This window comes from Leptidea sinapis, chromosome 33, assembly GCF_905404315.1.
Source record: "Leptidea sinapis chromosome 33, ilLepSina1.1, whole genome shotgun sequence".
Lineage (NCBI taxonomy): Eukaryota > Metazoa > Arthropoda > Insecta > Lepidoptera > Pieridae > Leptidea > Leptidea sinapis.
This window is the reverse complement of record NC_066297.1, coordinates 2,421,868-2,445,034: the sequence shown is the minus strand read 5'-3', so window position 1 is coordinate 2,445,034 and position 23,167 is coordinate 2,421,868. Positions and strand designations below refer to the sequence as shown.

The following is a 23,167-nucleotide window of genomic DNA, read 5'->3' as shown; positions in this document are numbered from 1 at the left end:
TACTTATTCATGTTATAAGAATAGAATTCCAAAAAGATTTTGAAAAAAAATCAGGTTAGTTGTGACATGACAGCAGGTAGTGAGGTGTGACTCACGCGAATCTAACTTCGTATAATTGACTACAATGCTCATCTACAAATTAAAATAGATATTTTGAGCTTAGTTTTACAAAAAACAATTATTTTAAACATAGACATAGTATCTCTCTTACCGACAATTTTCAAGTCACATTCAGTTTTTTCCGTTTGCTTCTCAATTCTGCACGAATATTTGCCAGCATCTTCCATTTTAGCTTTCTTAATAATCAATTTGCAACCTCCAGACAAGTCTTTTGATATTGAAATATCGTCATTGTCTTCCAGCTTTTCTTCGCCTTTCCACCATGAGACAATCGCCAAACTGTTTGATACAGCACATTCAAGCAAAACCTCATGCCGAGTGAAACCTGTGAGTGTTTTCTTCAGATGCTTGGTGAATGTATATGTTGGATCTGGTTCGTCAACTTGTAAGAACGCTGAACATGTTACACCACCAATTTCAATAGTAATTTTACCCGTGTCCTCTACTTTTGGGTTCATTATTATCAATTTGTACGAATCTTGTTCATTCGTCATCTTGTACTTTGAACCTGGGAAAAGCTCCTAAAAAGCAATAGTATGCCATTAATAAACTAACTTTTCTTTGTTTATTATCATTGCTAATTTTATATTTTTATCAACATCATGTTTCACTTACATCTTTACGGAACAACCATTTCGGTTTAGAGTTAGGCTTAGAGAAGATAGCTTCGAAAACAACCTTCTTGTCTTTACCTTCTTTTGCGTTTTGATCTACGAGGGGTTTCAAGAAAGTCTCTTGTTTCTGAAACATTGACACAATAGTAAAAGTATCATATACAAATGAATGAGCATACAGAAAAGTGCTCTTTACACAAAAGCTAAGTGCTGATCAACAGTTATTCCCAGATTTACATTTCAACGATGGCACGGCCACTCATAACGAAAAGTGTAACAAAACAAAAATAAGTGAAAAGTTGATTGGATGATATAACCGAGGTGTTAGATTCATCAACCGCTCGTTCATCATCACTCATCAACTCGAACACCATGCGACTGTACAGAAATTGGAATTTTATTGAAACTGAAGAAGTGTGCAATAGTGGACGAAACTGAAGACAACTTTACAATGTTTACTGTGACGGCCATTAAATGATGACATGATTTCTTTTTTAGAGGCTGATCATCATTTTAAGGAAATCACAGCTGTCTTGACTTACAATAAAGATAACAGTGCAATGTCCGGTGCGTTGTGCGCCTGTTATTCCGTTTGTGCGATAGAACTGATAACTCAGAAAGACAAGAGGAGAAGGTACAAAAGAAGTGCTCTCTTAACATCGAACTAAGTGAATCGTAGAAGACGGAAAGGGTGACCATAGAATATGTCACTTGCACCAATAACTAAATTGATAGAAAAAAAAAATTGTGTTTTGGCCGAAAAGGTTGCAATAGTATTGCAAGTTTCAATACAAATTTTGAATCTTTGTACGAATTATTATGACTTGAAATAGAAGGTAAATATAAATGATATAATGAAAAATTTAAAGAAAATGAAAGAACATGAAATAATTATCTATAAAACGAACGTTTAATTAATAGTCAATATCGCTTATGAGTTAATTAAAGTCCAATACGATGACGCGTATTGTGGCCTCAAACTATCATTCATTCTATTTTCAATATAATTAATTGGTTGCTAGAATTAAATTATTAGATATCAGTGCAAGATGTTTAAATATATACTCGCTGGACGATCTTAACGTAAGTGTGATACATATTCTTGTGCAAGTTTTGCATATGTGATACAATTCAAGATGCATTGTGTCATCTAAGGACGGAAAACGCGGAGTCAAACCTCGTTTCTTTTGAACGAGTGCAGCGTCGGCCAATCTGGAATCAGTTCGGCTAGGGATTGTCTTCTAAGAGAGGGTCGCTACAACATATTCAAAAACCTTACTGATCTTTCGTAATAATATGACGCAAAGAAAAATTTATTTTTAATCTCTACGTTAGTCTATATAGTACAGTATATTTGTTATTCTTGTGTAGACTTGCTAAACTATTGTGCCGATGATTTAACAAAATTTTCGTAAGGTACATTTGTGAAAATTTCAAAATAAGCGTACACCGTTTGCACCAGCGATAATGAATAAACATGATAACTGTTCATTAAATTATTGCAAAAGCTCCTCAAACTGACCTCACGTAACCCTGTAAATAGTAAGAACATCTAAGGAAGAAAGATTAATAGAAATAGATCGTTGCTTCCATCCGCATGTCTAAGCTGCGGAGTTGAGAAGAGTGAAGTGGTGATACAAAAACCATGTGCGGGTTAGGTCTTGAAAATCATTGATATGCATTTATTTAAATACTTCAAATTATATTGTCATCAAGTAAAATATAATAGTATCGTCACTTGCTTGATGGTTTTCTTTAGGCTGAATCTATTAATCCGGGTACTGGACAAATAATTTATATCTTTCATATATCCATTATGTTCTTACTTAACTATATCTTTCATTAGTTAGTTTGCAAAATATTTGATTTTCTTAACATCCGTAATATAATCTTGAAATTATAATGCTAATAATAAGCAAAATGTCGAAGAATTTATTCGTTTAATAATATTAAATCATTAATATTTGTCCGGGTACAAATATTTATAAATTATTTATCAAGTATCCATACAAATAGTGACTGAGTTTTCTAAAAGTAATTCTTAATTGATGACAATAACTCTGAAGTATAAATTTAGTTATTTTTTTATATTCATTCCAGTATTTAAATTTTTGTGAATCCCTTTAAAATGTTCAAGTATAAATTTGTAACATCAAGGATATCATCAAATCGACCAATGGTCCTGTTAAATCTGAATGTCTTGAAATATTTACAAAACCAATAGACCACGACACAAGAGCTTTAGGTTTTGTAATTTTAAAGGGACTTGTTTTAGTTTTCATTTTATTTCTCCAATTTATCGAACCTTTATTTTGACAGCCTCCATCAAATCAGGCCAATCAGGTATAATTTCGGGTAAAGACATTCGTCTCCGAATTTGATATATGCCCTAGAATCGATTGCAAATGTTAATTTATTGCCGAATAATCTCACACGATTGAGAAAGCTACATCAATTGAAGCCATGAAGAAACTTGTGTGTTGCATTCGGTCGCATGTTATCGGCGACTTTAGGTGCAGTGTCGGATAGATAGAGTAGTATCAATTACTAACATAGAAAAAAGCCGAAATCCTGCTTAGAAGTGATGCAGCCATTTTTATTAAGATTTTTTGTTTTGGGATAATCACAATAACAATTCACACAGTGTGGGTCTATGACACATTCATAGATGTCAATGGCGTGTCTTGTCAAATTAGATAAATAAATTTTTAGTGCAAAGTTCTTAATCGAAAGCCAAATATAAATTATGAAGTGAACACTGGTAGCTTATTACCGTTTGTGTTCATTCTAGAAAATGTGAAATAAACCTAGTTATTGTGTATTGTAACAAACTAGAAAACTGATGACCTTAACCCACGACCAGTTTGAGGAGTTGCGCCTGTCTGATGGAAATCTAAGCATCTCGCGACCCTCGGACACAACCACAATTTGATTGTCATCTTCAAAATATCCGGTTTCTAAGCCCTAAGAATCAAATACAATGATGCAAACGGTGCCTTTAAAATTATTAATTTTGGGTTTCCAAAAATAATTTTTGCACACAATAATTTATAACTTCGCAATCAAGTCTTTATGCTACAATAATGGGCAGAAAGTTTTACTTTTTTCATCAAGTAATTTAATACTTTGATGGAGCTGTCTATTTACATATTTATTTATTTTTTTATATTTATTTATTTATAATAATGACGCTGAATTGTTTTACCTATTTAATATTATTCCACGTTTACTTAAGCTCTTCTTACTGAAAGTCGATTCGTTTAAAATATTTAATAATTATGCTTTACCTATAAGTTGTGTTCAAGCAATTCAACGTCATCCATTTATTTTGTTATAATTTATTTTATTTACTATGTTATTATTTTTGTTAAATTAGTTGGCATTTATATCACCATTTCCAAATATAATCGTGAAAATGCTAACTTAAACATTGTTTTACTGTTTCAGTGTTTAACATTGTGCCTTACCTTTTCCACTTTCTTTAGAGCAGGCAGTGGTTTTTCTACTTCTTTCAGATCACCCCAATTGGGGTCTTCCTTTGGTTCACCCCATTTTTTATACTTTCGTTTCTTCAACATGGCACGGAAGTCCATACCACTGGAATCTAATTACAAAATTTGATTTGACATCTATGATTTTGATTATTTTACCATTTTTCAGGCGTTTGTGCTGATATTTAGATATGTATGTGAAGATATTACATTAATAATTTCCACATTTTTATAAATATTGATAAATCAAATTATGGGAGATGAGATATATATTTTTTAAACATTTTTCTAGTTATCATTTGTGACTAAATGTTAAAATATTGTCGTGGTTTTATGATAGAACAAGAATACGTACTTAGTGGCATAGCAAATTCTTACCAGATACGTAAAGAATTGTTTCAGCAGAATCCTCGCCGTGAATGTTACTGATGACAACACGGTATTGACCTTCATCATTGGGCTTGACTTTACGCATACAAAGTGTGATGAGGCCTGTTTCACCATCGGTGATGAATTTGAAGCGACCTCCTTCGATGATTTCCGTAACGCCTTTGTAGAACTTGAATGTTGGTGCTGGGTTACCCTCGACTTGGATTGTGATGTATCCAGTTTGATCTACAGTTGAAAAAGGTAAATGAGACTTATTTTTGTTAGGGTTCGTTTATCGATGGACGTGTTGGAGCACTTGATGGTAGGGAAAGTTGAGCAGGGCTTAAGTTACTGATGTACTGCCATAAATCACAAGCTATTTCACTTTTTTATTCTATTTCATTGATTCTCATGACGAGCTCAATTTATGGCTATATTTCTGTAACGTAAGTTGATTCCCACGTTTGAGTTAAGTAATTAAGCATTCGATGATATTCGTACTAGAAAATCTCTATCAATATAACTATGCGTCATGTTGCTCGATAGCCAGACATTCGAACGTTAAACCCTTTCATCAATGGGCTTGCCAATTCTTTAATATTTTTACAGTTACAGATCTGTCATATATGAAATATACAGTCATTCGTTTCACTTAAAGACCAGAAATAGTTACTATTCTATTAATTAATACTCAGAGGAAAAAAATTTTGAACGTCTGCCCCTCTCTCGTTGATTACTATGCCTTATTACGAGATGCATGTGATAATAATTTAGTACTACAATTTTGTTTAGTAACTAAGTCGCGTGTAACGCAATTTAATTAAATAAATAAAATAGATGAAGAAGTGCTACAGAAAATATTGTTTAAATCATGATCTCAATTAAAAATAAACTCTTTTCGTTCACCTTGTTTATTGTATAACGTGTTACAGTGGGAAACGAATAGAGTTCTACTACTACTAATAATTATTAGTAATTAAATGAATAAAATAACCCCAACAATGACATATTTATCATTCATCATTCATATTATTTATGATTCATATTATAGACTATACCATCCTATAAACTTATTCGAATATATTCGTTTTGTCAATTAGAATCAATTAAATTAAAAGTATAGGACACATTATTTTGTGCATAAAAAGTTAAATTAAATTAACAGATGATATTATGTTTCCTTTTTAAAATTAAATCATTGCGAATCTTACGTCCGTATTTAAAAGAAGGTGTCACAAAACTTTATGATGCATGATTAAGAGTATTACTACTGCCATAAACTTACAGTATACTAGCGAATATACGAACAAAGCGTGCAAGAGAGGATAACATCTCTAACGGAAATTAGTGATGGGCCGAACATGGGTTTCACCGAATACGAACATTCGGTACATTTGATTCCGTTCCGTCGCACAAATGCAGGTCTAAACTTGTTTTCGCTAAGCGTGCGGATTGCTGATTATAATATATTATTCTAAAGAGTTTACACAGCAGCCTAATCCCAAAACATCTAGACAGTAGATACCTATATATTGCATTAAGTTATTATATATATTATATCTTTTTACCAACCTACTTTAATTGAAAATAAAGCTTCAGTGACGACAAAAACAGAAAGCTATACTCTAAAATACTTACCTCATTACACTGTACACTCAAATCATGATAATACACGGGTCAATAACAGTAAAAACTTTGAGTATCACTTTGCCGAAAATTAGGTGATTCAGCCGAATATTCGGCTGAATATGAATATTTGGTAAAGCTGCCGAATATGCCGAATACCGAATATAAAACGAATATTCGGCCCATCTCTAACGGAAATACAGCATGAACAGGAAATTCAAATACAACTATTTTTATTCAAAATAGGTTTTAAAACCAAATCTATTGTGATTGTAACCTATTTTGATTGACAAGTCATAAAAAGTCAGCCACGCTGGAATTACCTACGAGTATTTTGATTATTAAACAAGTAAAATCAAAATTATACGGCTGCCATTGTCATTATGACTGTGCACAAAAGATTCAACAATGTTACGAGTACTAACGATATTATATCATGACCATGATCCATGCAATTGGATCGAAATATCTGGTTCAAGTATTTATAACACTAGTTGCTCGCCACGACTTCGGTTTGGGAAAATGTAACACCTTGCTCTTTCTAATAGCAAAAAAAAACATTCCCTTTTACTCGTACTCATTGATAATATACGCTTTTACTGGTGAAATGTTTTTTTTACTCTGTCATATAAATGTTGAGTTAATTCACGACTTACCAGGAGGAGGCTCCTTTGTGCAGGACACAACACAACGGCGCCTATTTCTGCCGTGAAGCAATACGCCGTAGGTAAATAGATGAAATTATTGGGCAAGTGAAGACGAACGCAATTATAGACCCACTCAGAATAATTTTTGTGGTATTTCAAGAATCATGAGCATCAGTGGCTTGTAATGGTTAGGGCTTATCAATTACAACTAACTGAACGTCCTGCTCGTCTCGTCCATTATTTTCATAAGAAAAACGACAAAGAAACACATGAATATTCTTGTTTATAATATTAGTAAAGCTAATATCGTGAATATCCGTAACATTAAAGCTGCTTTGGCAATTTGGAAATCGATTGAATACCCAAAGCTTACTTCAGTACAAAACTGAATGCTAACCTTCAACGGCTGTGTAGTTCTCTTGAACGTCTACAATCGATGGTGGACCATCATTTCCAAGTGGTTTAAGGGGTACCGAAGGTTTGTTGATCAAGTCTTCTAAATCTTGAATGGAAGGTCTTCTAGCGTCACCAGATTTCCTTCGCTATATTATTATTAAAAATATGTTTATACATTATGTATATGAGAATATATAAAAATAAAAATAAATAAAAATTTGTCGTTAAAATAATTAGGTCATCAATGTAACACAATATTTCTGTATCGCTTTAGTACAGTAATAGATTGAGAAATGATAACGTAGTCGAATACAAGATACATTAGTTATATTATGACAGTTGTTTTGCATCATAACAGTTGGCCAAGTGACTCGACAATGAAGACTGGACTTCCTGATTTATGTGGCACAAGTGCTAAACAGATTGTATGATATTCTTTGAACATGTCATGTGTTTTATTTTAAAACTGAATCTGCAAAACTTTGATCAAAGAAAAAATATTTATGACCCGACTTCAAATAGAACTTTTGTTACTGGGCACTACCCAAATAATTGCGAGACTTATGACGTATGCAAATACATTTTTACCTACCTATTTTTGATTGGGATAACCTATCACTGAAAGGTATAGTTACAGAAACACTAATTTTATTCTTTTAATAGATAATTTAGTAAGTGCGAATTAGCGCTTGAATAGAGATCCTTAATTCATGCACACTAAATAAACAACCACACTATAACTAAGAAATATTATTAATGGATCATATATTGGATGCAGCACCTTATAAAATCATTTGTTTTGTATACTCGTATAACAGCCCTTGTAAAATACTCTATTTGATTAAAAAGTGTGGTCGTTGAGTTTCTTGTATGTTCTTCTCAAGAGCTCAAGTTTTTTTCGGACATAATATGGTATATTCAGTAATTTAATATTTATTAAGATAGTGACGATTCAAAAGTGAACAAATTTAAGCCTTATTGAATAAAGTTTATTTGCCTTTGACTAAGACTTTGAATGATTACCTAATATTACATTTAACCGATGATTGCTTTTTACCATTTGTTTTATACTTATACTTGAGACTGTAATACATAATATTTCGTGAAAAAGAAATTACAATTTTCATTATTATGCTCCATTTATGCACATTGATGACCCAATACTAAAAACAAAAAAAAGCCTATTAAAACAATATATTCAATAGCAATAGGCATGTACTTACCACATCCAAGGCATCAACGGACACAGATAGCCTAGTTATAGACTTTTCAACAGCCTTTGTGCCACTCTTCTCAACAGTTTTAATACTAGTTTTTTCGACTGTTGATGTACTAGCACTAGCTTTCTTTATGATTATAGAAGCCATTGTAATTGCACATAACTTTTATCCACAAACAATTGAAGCTCGAATACGTTTTATATAAAATATCAATTTAAATTCACTGATTCATACTAAATTTTAGTCTTCTAGTGTACTTTACACACACAACACCGTTTACTTAAAATTACGTTCGTTACAATCTCACACATATTTGTAAAACTAAATGCTTTTCTCCAAAAGTGTTATACCTTATCCTGCTTAAAAATAAATAACTTTCGAATGAGTTCGATGTCGTTGCTACTAAAAATTGGCGCGAATGTCAAAAGACTGAAGGGGTCGTGCAGTCACAGTCGCCTTGAAATAACGACAGCGGGTTGCGGGGAGCGAGCATCTATTTATGCTCAACACAAATCAGCAGACCAATTCCATAAATTATTAGATTAAGGTGAAGTATCGATGCGAACAACATTTTTTTTGCTAGATTCTTATCTCTTTTTGCAATTAACAAAATGTAATCGATCAATCTGATCTTATGAAGAGCTAATTTAAGAATCTTGAATCAAAGTCTCAGCCGAACTTGAAACAGCAAATCAATCTTACGTGCAAGATAAAATTGTGTCATGTGTATGATAATTTTATATCTTAATCAGAAAGATATTTTTCTAAAGCGGGAAAGTGTTGGAGTTTGTTTTATTAAACTATTTATTATTAGTTGATATTTTTGTATATAACAATATTATGATTTTTTCTCAGCACAACGAAATATGACCAAATCAACATCTCCAAAATGAGTAAAAATTATAACCAGAATTATTCTACTACAGCATAAACTCTATTCGAGTATTCTGCATCGTAGAATCTGTTCTTGTAAAATAGAAAATACTTTTCTGAGATACTGACTCTAATATTATGTAGAACAAAAGTTTCCATACGTAATTTTTCAAATTAATAATTAATGTTATCTGAATACTACGAGTGCAGAATATAATAACAATAATCTCCCTTCCTTTTTGTATAAATGTTCTTTGCTGTTTTAAATTATGATGTTGTCAATGATTTAATAATCTAATATTTATGTATATTATGTGAAAGTTAGAACGAAGAGGAACGAGAAGAAACTTTTACTAAGAGATAATTTGGTATTTCGTTATTGATACTAAACGCGTATAATTATTGTATTTTCTTCTATGCTAGCTAGCTATATATACCTACTAATTTTTACATTAATTCAAAATTAATTATTATTGGAGCACAGAAAACTATGTTCTGTTATTGCATTAATGCCAAAAGATCTTGCGATATGTAGTTTGGTTGCAGGGACTCAGAGGACAGCCCACGCGCATCAGTAAAGGTATTTGAGCTATAATTATATTTCTATCAATCAGATTTATATTTGTTCTCATCTATTTTTAGTACTTGGCCTTGTTTTCAAATATACGATTGTCAATAATGTATCAGATTGAACTGTCTCCCTGTCAACACCTATTGTCGATCAATTATCATCTGCGAGATATCGTATATTCTCGATTAAATAATTGCTTTAATCCATTTTATTTTCTTTATGTTTTGAAATTTATATACAGAAGTAGTACTCAAGATCTTCCCTTGGCAATATGTTCTAACACCTGTTGAATATAATTTGTATCTTTTACTATTTCGATTGATAATGAAATGTTTATTATAATACAAAGGACATCTAATTGTATATTATTTTATTATGAATCATTATAGAGCGCATAATAATCTGCTTGGATAATATAGAGTGGTGACACAGTATCAGGCTGATAAATCTTTTATTTTAAATGATTTAAGTACCTGTGATTTGAGTATTTATTAAACTGTAGAATTCCATATCGGAAAGGTAACCAAAGAACCCTATTCTAGGGCTCGTACGTCCGTCTTCCTGGGAGTGTGCTGTATCTTTTCGTGCTAGCTTAGTTAGATGGCTAACTAAAAATGTTAACCGCTGAATTTTTGACAGAATTTTTTATTATTATTGCCTCTGATAATTTAATTTTAATTTTCTTTATATCTTTTAAAAGCGCACTCTTTTGTTTCTTTTCCAAGAGTATTTACAAATACATAGTGCTGTCTTTTTTCCTTTTTTCGAAATCGTTCAAGAAGAGTAGGTATTGTAGAACAAATACCGTTGATATTTTCTTTGCAAAACTGCCTATTTGTAGGTTCGGTCGAGTAAAGTATTGTCAGATTAAAGATTTTGTGCAAAAATTTTTATGAGTCATGTCATTATCGATGGCATTAGCCCAAATTATGTAAATGTCTGTTTAGTTGTTTGTAAGAAAATACTATTTTTCAATTTGTTTTATTTTGATGTGTCCCCTCAAAATATGATTCCCAACAATTCCAAATTTTTGATAGTTTTTGATTCATTTGTGACAGTGTTATATAAAATATCGAATTTAAATATTGAAAAAAAAAAATTAGAAAACATGAAACTAACTCACTAAAAATTTTAAGCAGCAGATATCATAGGTAACTATTTTGTTTTATTCAAAGTTACTTAATAAACTTTCTTTGCAAACCAATTGAAACTTTCTGAAATTTATTAGCACGAGGGAATATAGATTGACAAACTGAAAAATAATCAAAAATACTAAATACTTATATTATTAGTTCTGATTATTTATAACATAAAGAAAGTTTTTAAATAAAAAAAATTGCATGGCAAGCTTAGAATTTTATAATTATGAAAATTTAAATTATATTTTATGGATTGATTTGACATTATGTCATTACTTTGACTTAAATGAATACAGTGATTTTTATTAGATTAGATTTACTCGTAAGATTATAAAGTCTATTATTGTTTTTCTGGTATAACATTATCTTTATTATTATATTTACATAAACTTAACATTTAAAAATGTATATTGAGTATTTATTTAAATACTGCCTGTGTGTTCTACAAAAAAGGTAGCATTTTATAAAAAAAACATACTTATCTCTGTGAACGTTTATATTCTGTCTGTATGTATGTCCGGGTAAAAGGCAAAACCTACTGAATTTAACTCAAATTTTAGATGAACAATAACAAGAATTTGTTGCAGCATAATATATACTACGTAATAGGATACTATTACGTGTGATAACACGTGATACGTGCATAGATTTTGCTGATTTATATACTCGTAGGTACCGTCAATAGCACAATATTAATTTGCTGATCAAAGTGATGAGAAACGCCCACAGATTAAATCGTGTACTGCAAAAATCCGTAATTTAAATAATTATAATATTACTTAATCTAAATAGATCCATAATAAATTTAATATTTAATTTAGTACAAAGATTGTTCAAAATGTTCATATTATTCCTATATATTCTTTTTTATTATATTTCTATTATTTTAAATGGGTACTTTTAAAGTATAAAAGTGTTCATATTAATTATGTACACGCTGTAGTGAATGTGTGAATTTTGAACGGAATAAGAACGATTGAGTAATTTGTTTTATAAATTTCCATAGATTATATTCAAGATATTTGGAAAACCATAAAGCGCAAATTTTGATCTAAAAAAATGGCAATTGAGCTTTTTGAAAGTTCTTCCTACTACAGCTCAACTTATCTTTTGTTTAGATATATTCAAGTATTTTTTTTTTATTATAATAACAATTACATCCAAGTTATATGACAATTTGTACGTTTAACTATACTATTTTTATCTTCGGTTGATCTTGGCTCAATCTAATTCATTTATAATTAATTATAGAATCATTGTATAGCTTCCATGTTTGTATGTATGTTATTTATAATCACGACTGACATCAGACGTAGAAATAATTTGAAATGCATATTCGAGCTTCATATTGTTAAATGAATATTTGTAAACTATATTAAAAAGCCTTAAATTAAATTAAATCTTATAATTAAAAGGCATTGGTTAACACATTCGTTTGTAAAGCATTTACAACGGTCATAGAACTTGATGAGACTTAGCTTGTAGAAACTGTTGCTGTTATCTCATTAATTACTTGCATTAGGATTTCATGCGTTTCATGCATTGTTTTATTTTATTCCTAAAATTATGACAAATTAATAAGTGTATGGTATCCACACAGTTAGAACGAGAAGGTGTTATTTGCACTATCATTATTTACAATCAGCATTACTCCAGTCAATCTGGTAACGATATTCTTCATGTGAACCACCAATAAAACCTTAGTTTTATTATTGTTCTCAACATATAGATAATCAACAATATAATAACATAATTAATCACTTGAAAGATCTATGTTAGCCACGAATCTATTTATCTAAACATAGATAATTATCTAAACATATATTTTCCACTCTTAATACCTCGTCCGCGATTTCACCCGGTCTGCCACGTTTCTTTTTTCGGAAAAAAATAATTATTTTAGTAAGACATTCCCTGTTATTTTGGTGCAGTAAGTTTGTATTGTGCTGTCATGTTGGAGCAACATGATACCAGTTAAGAATATTAGAAACTTGATAGTGCTCAAATGTGTTTAGTGTAGCCAGGATATCTCTTAAATTCTTTTATTCAATTTAAAAGATACCCCGACATGTTAAAAGTGTACTTTTGAGTAATTTTTATTTGTGTTTTTCAAAATATTTAAATATGAGCATGAGATGCAGTTAGGTGAAAATAATTGAAATAATATGTTTCATGAGTCAATTGCGATTTAATTTATATTTTAAATTTTTGAAGCAGTTAGTAGAAAATAAAATAGTAAATGGTTAAAAAAGCAATTCTACTACTACGAGGCATTTCAAATTGAGGCTTTGCGATCAGCATTTCGGTCATACAAGGAGGTTGAGCAAAGATCGCTCAAGGGAAAGTTTTGGCTGCATTTAATGAGAATTGAAGTAACATTATATCTCATTCTTAGCGAAGCAGCAGCAATTTATAGATATGTAGTAAATAGTACTAGATACTACTGTGGACATAAATAAGGATTGTAGGAGTCTAATGTAGCGAATACTAAAAGATTCTACTATGGACATACAGAATTCTAGATAAGGTAATTCAATAGATAATGAGTTAATATTAGGGACTGAATTGAGATTGAGTGACTTGAATTGTGTTACAGTCACGTGATTGTTGAGTGTTTTGCCAGATTATGTGCGTATAAATTTCATCAAATAAAAAAATGTCCATAAAATTTTAAAGAAAAACAATGCTTTGCGAAAGCGAGCAGCGTCCACCTATAACTAGACCCAGTCTCACCTTTTTCTCGTCTAAAACTTCTCCAGGACGCAATTTCGTGACCTGTTGTTAAAACAATAGTGATAATCATCCCTTTGAAATAAATTTTCCTACACAACCCTGAGTTATCTCTCTGATGCCGAACCTGTGACCCCGAACCCTGTTTTAAAATTATCATGTGCAGAAAAAAAGACCAGCGGTGCTTTATTATAATTACTTTGCGTATATCGACCTGTTCTTGTTAAGTTTGTTAGTTTATATTTCGAAGATCAGCGTTTTCCTTCACACCATCGGCTCGAGTTAATCTCAATAAAGATACGCTCAATGCACAACTCGCCGTTATTCTGTGCTATCGTGCTGAAAAGCTGTGCAATTTATGTGACGTTACGCAAGTGTGTGCATTTTATTATAGTGTAGTGCACCGTATGAGATAATTTAGCGAAGAAATTGACTCGATAACAACCTGACTCAAATCGTCAATCAAGAATGAAATAGATTTTGAAATATCAAAATATATGGATAATTATTGTAAGTCAAGTCATTATCAAGACAAATAACGCGTGAAAATACTGCGAATTGCGTCTAATGCATATGGAATAACATCTGTTTTACAATAATAGTTAAAATACCGGCACGGCAATATTATAACGAATAGCATACACGAAATTTCGTAGCTCATTTACTATTACCTTCTTTTCTTCGATCACCTCACCGGGTCTTAGTTTTCTATTGTCCTGTGGATTATGTTTTGTACGATCTTAAGTCTGTATAAAACGCATTTTGAGCATGTGTCAAATTCTAGACATCTAGTAAGCAAGGATTTTGGGATTGTAACTAGAATCAAGTAAATCAAAAATAAAATCACCGTTACTGAAGCTATGCAACACGTGAGGCATAATCGTGTAGGTAAGACATTAGTGTTCTTGGTGTACTCTAGGGTGTACTAATGTTAAGGGTTCGGCTTGAGAGAAAGGGTAGCTACAGGGGTACACAATTTCTTAAAAATCTTTTGAACATAATGAAAGAATGAAGGATTGTGCCACTTATTCATGTTATGCTAAATAGTATTAAAAATTTAAATCTTATACAACGCACCCAGGATCAAAACTAAACCAAAATGAATATTTACAATTACTTCTTGACCACTCTTGAATAAGCGGCATTAAAGTATAATTCTATCATTATGTTCTTTAGGGGCAGTCAAATCAATGCTCACTAGGCTAACCCAGCACTAGTAAATACTATTAAATTTAAATTCATACCTCCAAATTTTAGCTTACTTTAACATGAGCTATAATTTAATATTTTGATAAGTAAAGTTTCAAATGAATCTATATCCAAAGTTATACATACCTCATCACTGATGATAAGCGAGGGCCGTCTACCCATTTCCTCCGGTGGAGGAATGAGAGAACCTCTTCTTACAGGGGGAACTGGTGAAAGTGAAGGCTTTCTTGGTGTTTCAGGCTTAGGAGACTTTTCTCGGCTGACCTCGATCTTAGGTGCAGCAGGTTCATCTTCTGGTGCCTTGATCTCAGGAACCTTTGGTTTTTCAACCTATATAGACAATAATAACATTATACATACAGAATAAAATAGTCTTTATTGCAATTATATAACAATATGATTTGTTTGTAGGTAAGTACCTGATCTTTTTCTGCTTTTTCCTTTGTAGTTTTTGTAAACTCCATCTTTTCGAACTTTTCAAGATCGGGCCGTTCGTAATCAGGTATCTCAGGTAAATCTTCTGCCTTTTTCTTAACTGATGTGATTTTCGCTTTTTTGGCTTGTTCTTCTATTTTTTCTTCTTTTGTTGCAAGTTTCTGTAATAAATTACATTTAGTTCGGCTTTTAAGTTAATAACTTTCACTAAGCTATCCGATTTTCAGCTTCGCTGTAGATTTTCCTGTAGATTAATGTAATGTTTAACTTACGCCATTTTTTTATTTTGGAATTAAAATATACTTAAATCTATTGCGCCCCTTGCTTGCACTAGCGCGCCTGCCGTCTCATCTCCCTATATCTAAAAAATGAGATGTGGAAATCGAGGCTACTTACACCATCCTCATCAAACTAATATTTTCGTACCAATGTTTACTCACCTTTACTTAGAAAGACCCAATTTAATATTAAAATCATTATTAATAAGCCTAAGCGTGAAATATTAAAAAAAATATCTACAAATGTGAGACTACAGCTTAAAAATATTTTTTACGATTCTACTATAACATGCAAAATCGTTAAAGCCACGTCCACATCATTCAAATTGTTATCCAGAGATATAAGAGAATTTTCTTTATGACATATCATTTTTCTACTATTTACAACTTCACAGAAATTGGGTAGATAAGGCTTAAGAAAAAAAAATCCGTATAAATTTAAAGCTGTATTCTTATTATAGACATGTTTACAAATAAGTGTTTAAATTTAATCACTTTCAAACAAATAAATTATTCTTTACACCACTATAGTGAACTTTGATAATAAACAAGTGTTATAAAATTTCTCTCATACATCGATAAAGAAGTTTCACTTCAATAATCATAGTCTGCAAAGTAGATGATGTAACCGTGGCTTTATTTACAATAAGTTAATTTTCACAGTATTAAAAAATACTACAAAAATTAAGCTTTCAAGTGGAGGTGCAAATAAAACAGCTTCAATACTACTATACTAGCAATCCAATAAAACGAAGAGAACTACTGTACAGATAATGCCTAACTAAAAGTACGTGTAATGCCGGTGCTCCAAAAAACCTGTGTAGATGTGCAACGTAACTCTTTTGTGCTAATAATACCTCGTCAACAATATTTTGTGGGGTGCTGCTAATTACACCTGATGTTTCTAATGAAGGTTTATTTTCTTCTTTGTCTGTTGCCTAAAGAAAATACAATTTTTAGTATTGGCGACCATACGAGGTGTAGTTTTGTAAATAGATGAGATAAAAAGCCTAAGACGTGAGTTGAAAACTGCATAAGTTATGTGCTCGAAAATGTATATGTGATGAGTAAAGAGATAGAATTAATAAAAAGAATTATTTTGCAACCAATTTCAAATCTACTCTTAAAATTTGTATTCGTGTCATCCTAATACAAAGAATTCGAGTATCTTTGCATTAAAATGTTTCCGAATCGTGTTTATTGTAGGTATCAGTATTTGAGTGCAATAATTGTGCTTATGTAACGTAAATGAGCTTTGTGCGTATTATTATGTGTTATATAGTGCTTAAGAATTTTATATATTAATCAATATCTGTCACGGTTTTTATTTTGTACCTGAAGAGATTGTGACCTCCTCCATGGTACTGTACTAGGTTTTGTTTCGAGAAGAGTTGGTTTGTATGTATCCTCTAATTCAGGTGTTTGTTCAGCCTGATTAAAAATTATAATATATTATAGTTTGGTTTTAAAAATTGAATCTATTTTATTTATTTCATTATATGTGACTACCTGAGGAATTTCCGGTATAGCTTGCCATGAAAATGCTATTTCGTTTGGTTTAGATTCGGGTTCTGGTACAACGAGCGTAGGTATCTGTTTTATTGAAAAAAAAAAATCAGTACTATAGTTTTATTTTACGAATTCTTTAATTAAACGAGGCCAGTATTTTATGTATCCTATTACCTCTTGTGTTTTTCTCCATGGATAAAGTGTGTTTTCTGTGGTGTTATTTGGTGTGTCATTTGTATCAGATCTTTCCTCAGAGACCTATTTAAAATATGTTAAATTAGTGATGTGTCGACAGTATGATCATGATTATTAACTTCGTGAAAATATTATTGTTATACCTCCTGAGTTTTATTTTGACGACGCCATGGATATGGAGACTCAGACGTTTCGTCTGATACATCTTTATCTGCTGCTTTAGTATTATATGTGTCTGAACTTATATTAGCATTGTTTTCCTAGAAAATATTTTATTTTCGTATAGTTGATTCAATTAAAAGTTAATTTAAACCAAAAATGTTTAATTTTTTATTAAATAAATTATTATACCTCGTCTTCGTCAGGATAAATTGGTCTTATATGTCGACCAATAGCTGTTAGACGTCGCATTTCAGTGTATTTTGTAAAATCGTCATCTTCACTTGATTCCTGCATAATATTATTTTATGAAGAGTTTTGTACTTTAGATCGAGTGAGAGAGTAAGTAAAAAGTAAACTGCACCCTTGAAAATATTATATAAAGTATTTCAAATACCTCATTATCAGCACGAAGTGTAGGCATGAAAGAACTATAAGTTGAACCTTTTCGATTTTCCAAACTATTATGAACTTTAGTGTCAGTTCTTCCCTCAGTGTCCTATTTTAATAATTTAAAATGAATGTAGAATGATACAACATATTTAATTACATTAGCAACTAAAGTGCTAGTAAACTTTTTTTGTGTAATTACCTCATTCTGACTATGACTCCGCGTTATTACGTCTTTTGGCCTGGACTGGTCTAAGCTCATACTACGTTTTGGGTGTGTCTTTGAAACATCATCCTATGAAAATATGTGTATAAGTTTTAATAGAAATAGATGTTTATAAGTTGCGGGTACGTTTTTTATCAAATTATCATTGACTTAAGATGAATGATTTAACAAAATATAAAGAATTTATTTTCAGTATTTTGATTGTTTTTCATTAGAATATTTAGTATGTATTATTCGCTGTAAGTGATATATGTTTTACCTTAGTGTCTGTATTCGTAGGTCGCCAAGAGTGTAATTGTTCATTTTTGTCATTGTCAATACTTTCATCGTTTTCATTCATCGTCTCCTATATAAAAACTCATATTTTAATTATAAGTTAATCAATATATTCACAGAAATATTTACACGTAGAATATGTTAATAACATTTAAAATCATTTTTGTCAGAGAGTATTTACAAAATTCGGACTCCATATTAGTTGCTGCAATACTTTTAAGTTTCTTGTAAGTTCGCTTTCCAAATGAATATTTGAACATTTTTTTTATTAAATGTATAAATAAGTGTTGTGAGTAATAGTAATTAAACGCAATGGTAATAGATCAATAAAATATTATTTCGTAATATCAAATACGTTTATTTATCAAATATCAGCTAATATGGAGTCGTAATTTTAAAACAATAAACATTATTTATACAACATTCATTTAAAAGTAAAAACATTTGCACAAAACTTACCTTCAGTTTAACCTTTTCTAGTTCATTCACGGCCTCTTGTTTTACAGCGGTCTACAAGAAAGTTATTTAAGCATAAAACGAGGGTTATTTGGGATAATAATCTACTACACTACCACTAACACTATTACAACTACTTTTTATTTCATACGGGGGCATATTGGGACAGTTTTCTAAGAAAATACTAATCTAGCCTATACAGGCTTGATTGTGAGCAAAATAATTATATCTCACACTGTAGTTATAACTTTTCTTTATAATTTTACAGCCAAAGCTTCTATAGGTCTACTAATTATATCACTCGCTTTATCTACTATACTAACTACTAAAATCATCAAACACAAAATAAACTTCTATTTACTTCCAAACATTTTTATTATAAGGATTTTTAGGTGTGGTCTAACTCATTAAGTGACACTTGAAAAAATTCAGAGCAAGCGTAACAAAAAAATTGTATTTGCTATTAGTTTTAGTAGGAGTAAATCTAAACGCCTTCAGTTATTGAAGACATGTCTCACCTAATTGCGGATAAATTCATCATAGCATTGACTTCCTTTAGACAAGAGTATCAGAAGGGTCAAAAATTTATTTCTATTAAATATACTAAGCCTGATATAAATACCTTGAGCGATCCCTTTCTTAATGTGGAGACTTGTTCATGCTCTGATATAGAAGATATCGACGATTTTCTGCTTTCTGCTGTCTCCTTTGTGAGCTGTTCAAAATATGATTTGTTAGTCATTCTTATGCGAAGGGGTAATGAGAGCGTAGAGATATTGATCGTAGTTGGGAACACAAATGGCAAAAGAGCCCAAAGCGGATATCCTACCAGATGGACTGACCAAATAAAGGACTCCAGGTCCCCAAGGTTTAGCTCTATCGTCAGGGCCGCGATGGACATAAGCCGATGGAAACAAATAGTTCACTCCAAATGTGGACCATTTGTTGATGACCACGATCCTCAGTTATGAGGGAACGACTAGAGAGAGTGTAATTCTTATTGTCATTGATTTCCTAAGACTTTAAATTAATTTAATATCTAAAGATTTGTAATTGATACTCATATTAATATCTAAAGATTTGTAATTGATACTCATATTACACAGTTTCTGTTTCATAAATGCGCTTAATAAGTTCAAATAGTTACAAAAATTACTCAGAAAACCTTGGTAAAGGGATAAATATGGGTTTAGGTAAATTACGTCATAATAGCCGAAAAAAGTTAAATGATCAAAATAGTCAACTTTATTTTAAAACCTTTCCTTTACGTTAATATTTTCAAATTCAGATAGGTATGTATGTATTTCTCATGTAAATTTTACTAGAAACTATGCACTTACTATCTCTTTATAGTCTGTCAAGTAAAAAGTTATAAATAATATTTTTTCTCATCAATATTGTTGGTAGTACATATATTTTTAAATTTCATAATTGCATCGAATGCTGTTGCTTGATCTGCTGTGCGTAATTATTGTCACTATCACAGCCATAATAATATAATAATATATTATCATAGTCAACGAAGTGATTATTAATTGTTATATTTACCTTTACAGCTTTGTTCTCAATGATAGAGCTTCGTCGGCTCTCCGTTTTCATTTCTTGTACCTTCAATAAACAAAAATTAGTTATGTCATCTGATCTGATTCAAAAAAAAATCCTAATGATGATAAAAATATTAATAAACTTTGACTTGATTTTGTACCTTATAACGTACACATAATCATAGATCATAAAGGGATATACAGAGACGTGGATTTAACTTTCAACGGTATCAGACAAGTTATCAGCCCTTTCTTTATTCTTCTTGATTCTCTTCAGCTTTGTAATATCCCCAAGCTTATCGAGAAATATACGAACAGCTAAATCTTTTTAAATACTTCAAACTCCATTTACTTTATAAATCTGTGCATCTTCGCCGCTTTCTTTTCTCTAATTGAGCTTCGAATCTAAATAATATTTTCTAACTGTTGTTACTGGGAATGGTCGCTAATCATCAAGCAGGCCATCTGTTGGTGATTCGTATATAACTACATGATATTATTATACTTTATAGTGTAATAATTACTATACTTTAAATTAAATAACTATTCATCTTATGAAAACTTTCGTGAGAAATTATAACGTTATCTATTAATACAACTTTCCTCACGGTTTGTCGGTGTGGGTACCGACTAGTTTCGGACCTTTCGGAGGTCATTCATCAGGGTGAGTGCAGTGCTATGAGTACAGTTTGTGCACCTGTGAACACTAATAGTGACACAATAAATTCAGTGAAACCGTGCTCGTCATCAAAACCGGCGCACAAAGCGCCCCCCGCCCTGTTAAGCCGCACACTACGAGCACAAATCCACAGTATGAGAGGGGAAGTTATCGTGAACCCAATACGCTTGGTGTTTGAATCAACAATCGCAACCCAGGATTGGTGGAGTACTTCAAACTACCGAATGTTCCAAAACTAGTCGGTACCCACACCGATAAACCGTGAATAAAGCTGTGTTAATAAATGACTATTCTATTTTTTAAGGCTATTAGCACCTATTATCGACCTTACTGAGACTGTAAAATAATACAAATCTATAATTTGACATAGTATTTAAAAAAGATTTAATTTGGAATTAATATTTTTTTCTTATCCTACAATTTTGCTTACCTCACTTTGTACCGATGACGTCGAAGTACGTCGGCTTTCAGTCTAAAAGAAGAAACAAGATGCTAAAATTGTTTCAAAGGATAACAAAATTGGTTGGATTTAGAATCCATTTTTTCCCAATTTTCGGATTTTTCCATGCGTAAAGAGGAAATATTAAATTGGAAATATTGGGGCAAAATGTTTCCTCATGCAGACATTAACAAATATATTGTATACGTCCCAATGTTATATGACTAGGGTAGGAGAGATTGGGAATCACTGAATGCAATATTGTAGTAAATGAAATTAAATTATTTAAACATTTTCTGTCTTTTTCCCAACTTTTGTTTAATTTAACCCAATTTTTACTTCAACTAATAATATCAGTTTCTTATCATTTATAAGTTTTATATTTTCTATTATATCATTTATTCACGTCTTTTTCGTTGCGACTCCGCTGATATTTATTACAATTTCTGGAAGACCTAGCGCAGCCACTTTCTGTTGATTTTTCCATGGTTTCTTTTAATTGTTATAAGTGGATATCTGTGGAGGCTTTTAATTGGCTCCTATGTAAACATGTAGATATATATATTGGTATTGATGGCTGTTAGCCAACTTATGAAATAAAAATAATTGTTAATTTATAATAAGAGCACAATATAAAACTTATTGTTGTGAGCATCTGCTTGTCGAATAATTTAAGAATTTAAATTTAACTATCATACTTTGAGGTCGTCAACGCCTTTGATATAATAAGTGCAGTAACATTAAAATGAAGTTTTGTGGAATATACTGAGATGGTATATATTAGAGTCGTTGAAATCATGGTGGGTATATTATTATTAACGTTATTTACATCATCAGGGTACACACGTAGACATCTATACCTGTATAGATACATGCTGTTCCGCATGAGCCACCATTGTCATTTCCTTAACATTAAACAAAATATTTCAGGTAATTTAATTAGCCACGACTAATTAAAAATTTAAAATTAGGACTTACACCCAAAAAAATTTTATTCAGCCTTTCAAAAAGCTATTTTAAGTCGTCATATTATATGAACATTTTCTTTTGTGACGCGTCTAAAGCAAAAGATAAAAAGAGGCGTGAAAATTTCTATTGGTAACATTGATACCAGGTGCAGTGCTTCTAATGAAAAAAATACGAGAATAATCATGTGTTTATTTATTTATTTATATTCTCCAAGTTAGATAACTTGGAGAATATAAAAGAAACAACAATAGATATTGAATCGACCATCACATAAATACGAATAATAGAATTTCAGTGAGCAATGTTTGAAGGCATTTTGTCTTCAATTTACCACGTGATTCCTTCTAAAGATTTACAATGCTTACATTTGCGGTTTTTGGAATAAAGTGAAGCCATGGCTTAAAATTACAGCTATTTTGTTTTATTTAACTTATATAAAACATCCTAAAATGATACTAACATTGTCTTTTTCTAGATTACTAGAATAAGTCAATAAGGCTTCTCTGTAATAAAATTCTTTAAATTTATATCCTTAAAATGAATCTATACAGTTGATAGATTGACAGACTGATTCCTGCCGCCGAATTCCACCTTCGCACGACACGCC

At 31.1% G+C, this 23,167-nt stretch overlaps 1 protein-coding gene across 45 annotated transcripts in view; it reads right to left on the bottom strand.

Annotated features, from left to right (window-relative positions):
- LOC126974761 (twitchin) overlaps positions 1-23,167 on the bottom strand; it is a 194,591-nt gene that overhangs the window by 107,297 nt on the left and 64,127 nt on the right. For 23 of the 45 annotated variants that reach the window (XM_050822373.1, XM_050822372.1, XM_050822378.1 and 20 more), the window contains 24 exons: positions 21,583-21,624; positions 20,478-20,537; positions 19,552-19,644; positions 18,933-18,983; positions 18,457-18,543; positions 18,174-18,266; positions 17,979-18,080; positions 17,774-17,872; positions 17,566-17,682; positions 17,402-17,485; positions 17,228-17,311; positions 17,054-17,149; positions 16,576-16,656; positions 15,425-15,601; positions 15,132-15,335; positions 13,800-13,841; positions 12,908-12,940; positions 7,265-7,409; positions 4,604-4,840; positions 4,202-4,338; positions 3,582-3,698; positions 3,040-3,123; positions 736-861; positions 212-641 (listed from right to left, as the gene is read on the bottom strand). In XM_050822373.1, the coding sequence (XP_050678330.1) occupies positions 212-641; positions 736-861; positions 3,040-3,123; positions 3,582-3,698; positions 4,202-4,338; positions 4,604-4,840; positions 7,265-7,409; positions 12,908-12,940; positions 13,800-13,841; positions 15,132-15,335; positions 15,425-15,601; positions 16,576-16,656; positions 17,054-17,149; positions 17,228-17,311; positions 17,402-17,485; positions 17,566-17,682; positions 17,774-17,872; positions 17,979-18,080; positions 18,174-18,266; positions 18,457-18,543; positions 18,933-18,983; positions 19,552-19,644; positions 20,478-20,537; positions 21,583-21,624 (2,821 nt within the window). Of the gene's footprint in view, positions 1-211; positions 642-735; positions 862-1,911; positions 1,990-3,039; positions 3,124-3,581; positions 3,699-4,201; positions 4,339-4,603; positions 4,841-7,264; positions 7,410-12,907; positions 12,941-13,799; positions 13,842-14,467; positions 14,513-15,131; positions 15,336-15,424; positions 15,602-16,575; positions 16,657-17,053; positions 17,150-17,227; positions 17,312-17,401; positions 17,486-17,565; positions 17,683-17,773; positions 17,873-17,978; positions 18,081-18,173; positions 18,267-18,456; positions 18,544-18,932; positions 18,984-19,551; positions 19,645-20,477; positions 20,538-21,582; positions 21,625-23,167 lie in introns of all 45 variants that reach the window. The other 22 variants (XM_050822388.1, XM_050822390.1, XM_050822419.1 and 19 more) reach the window with 15 other exon arrangements.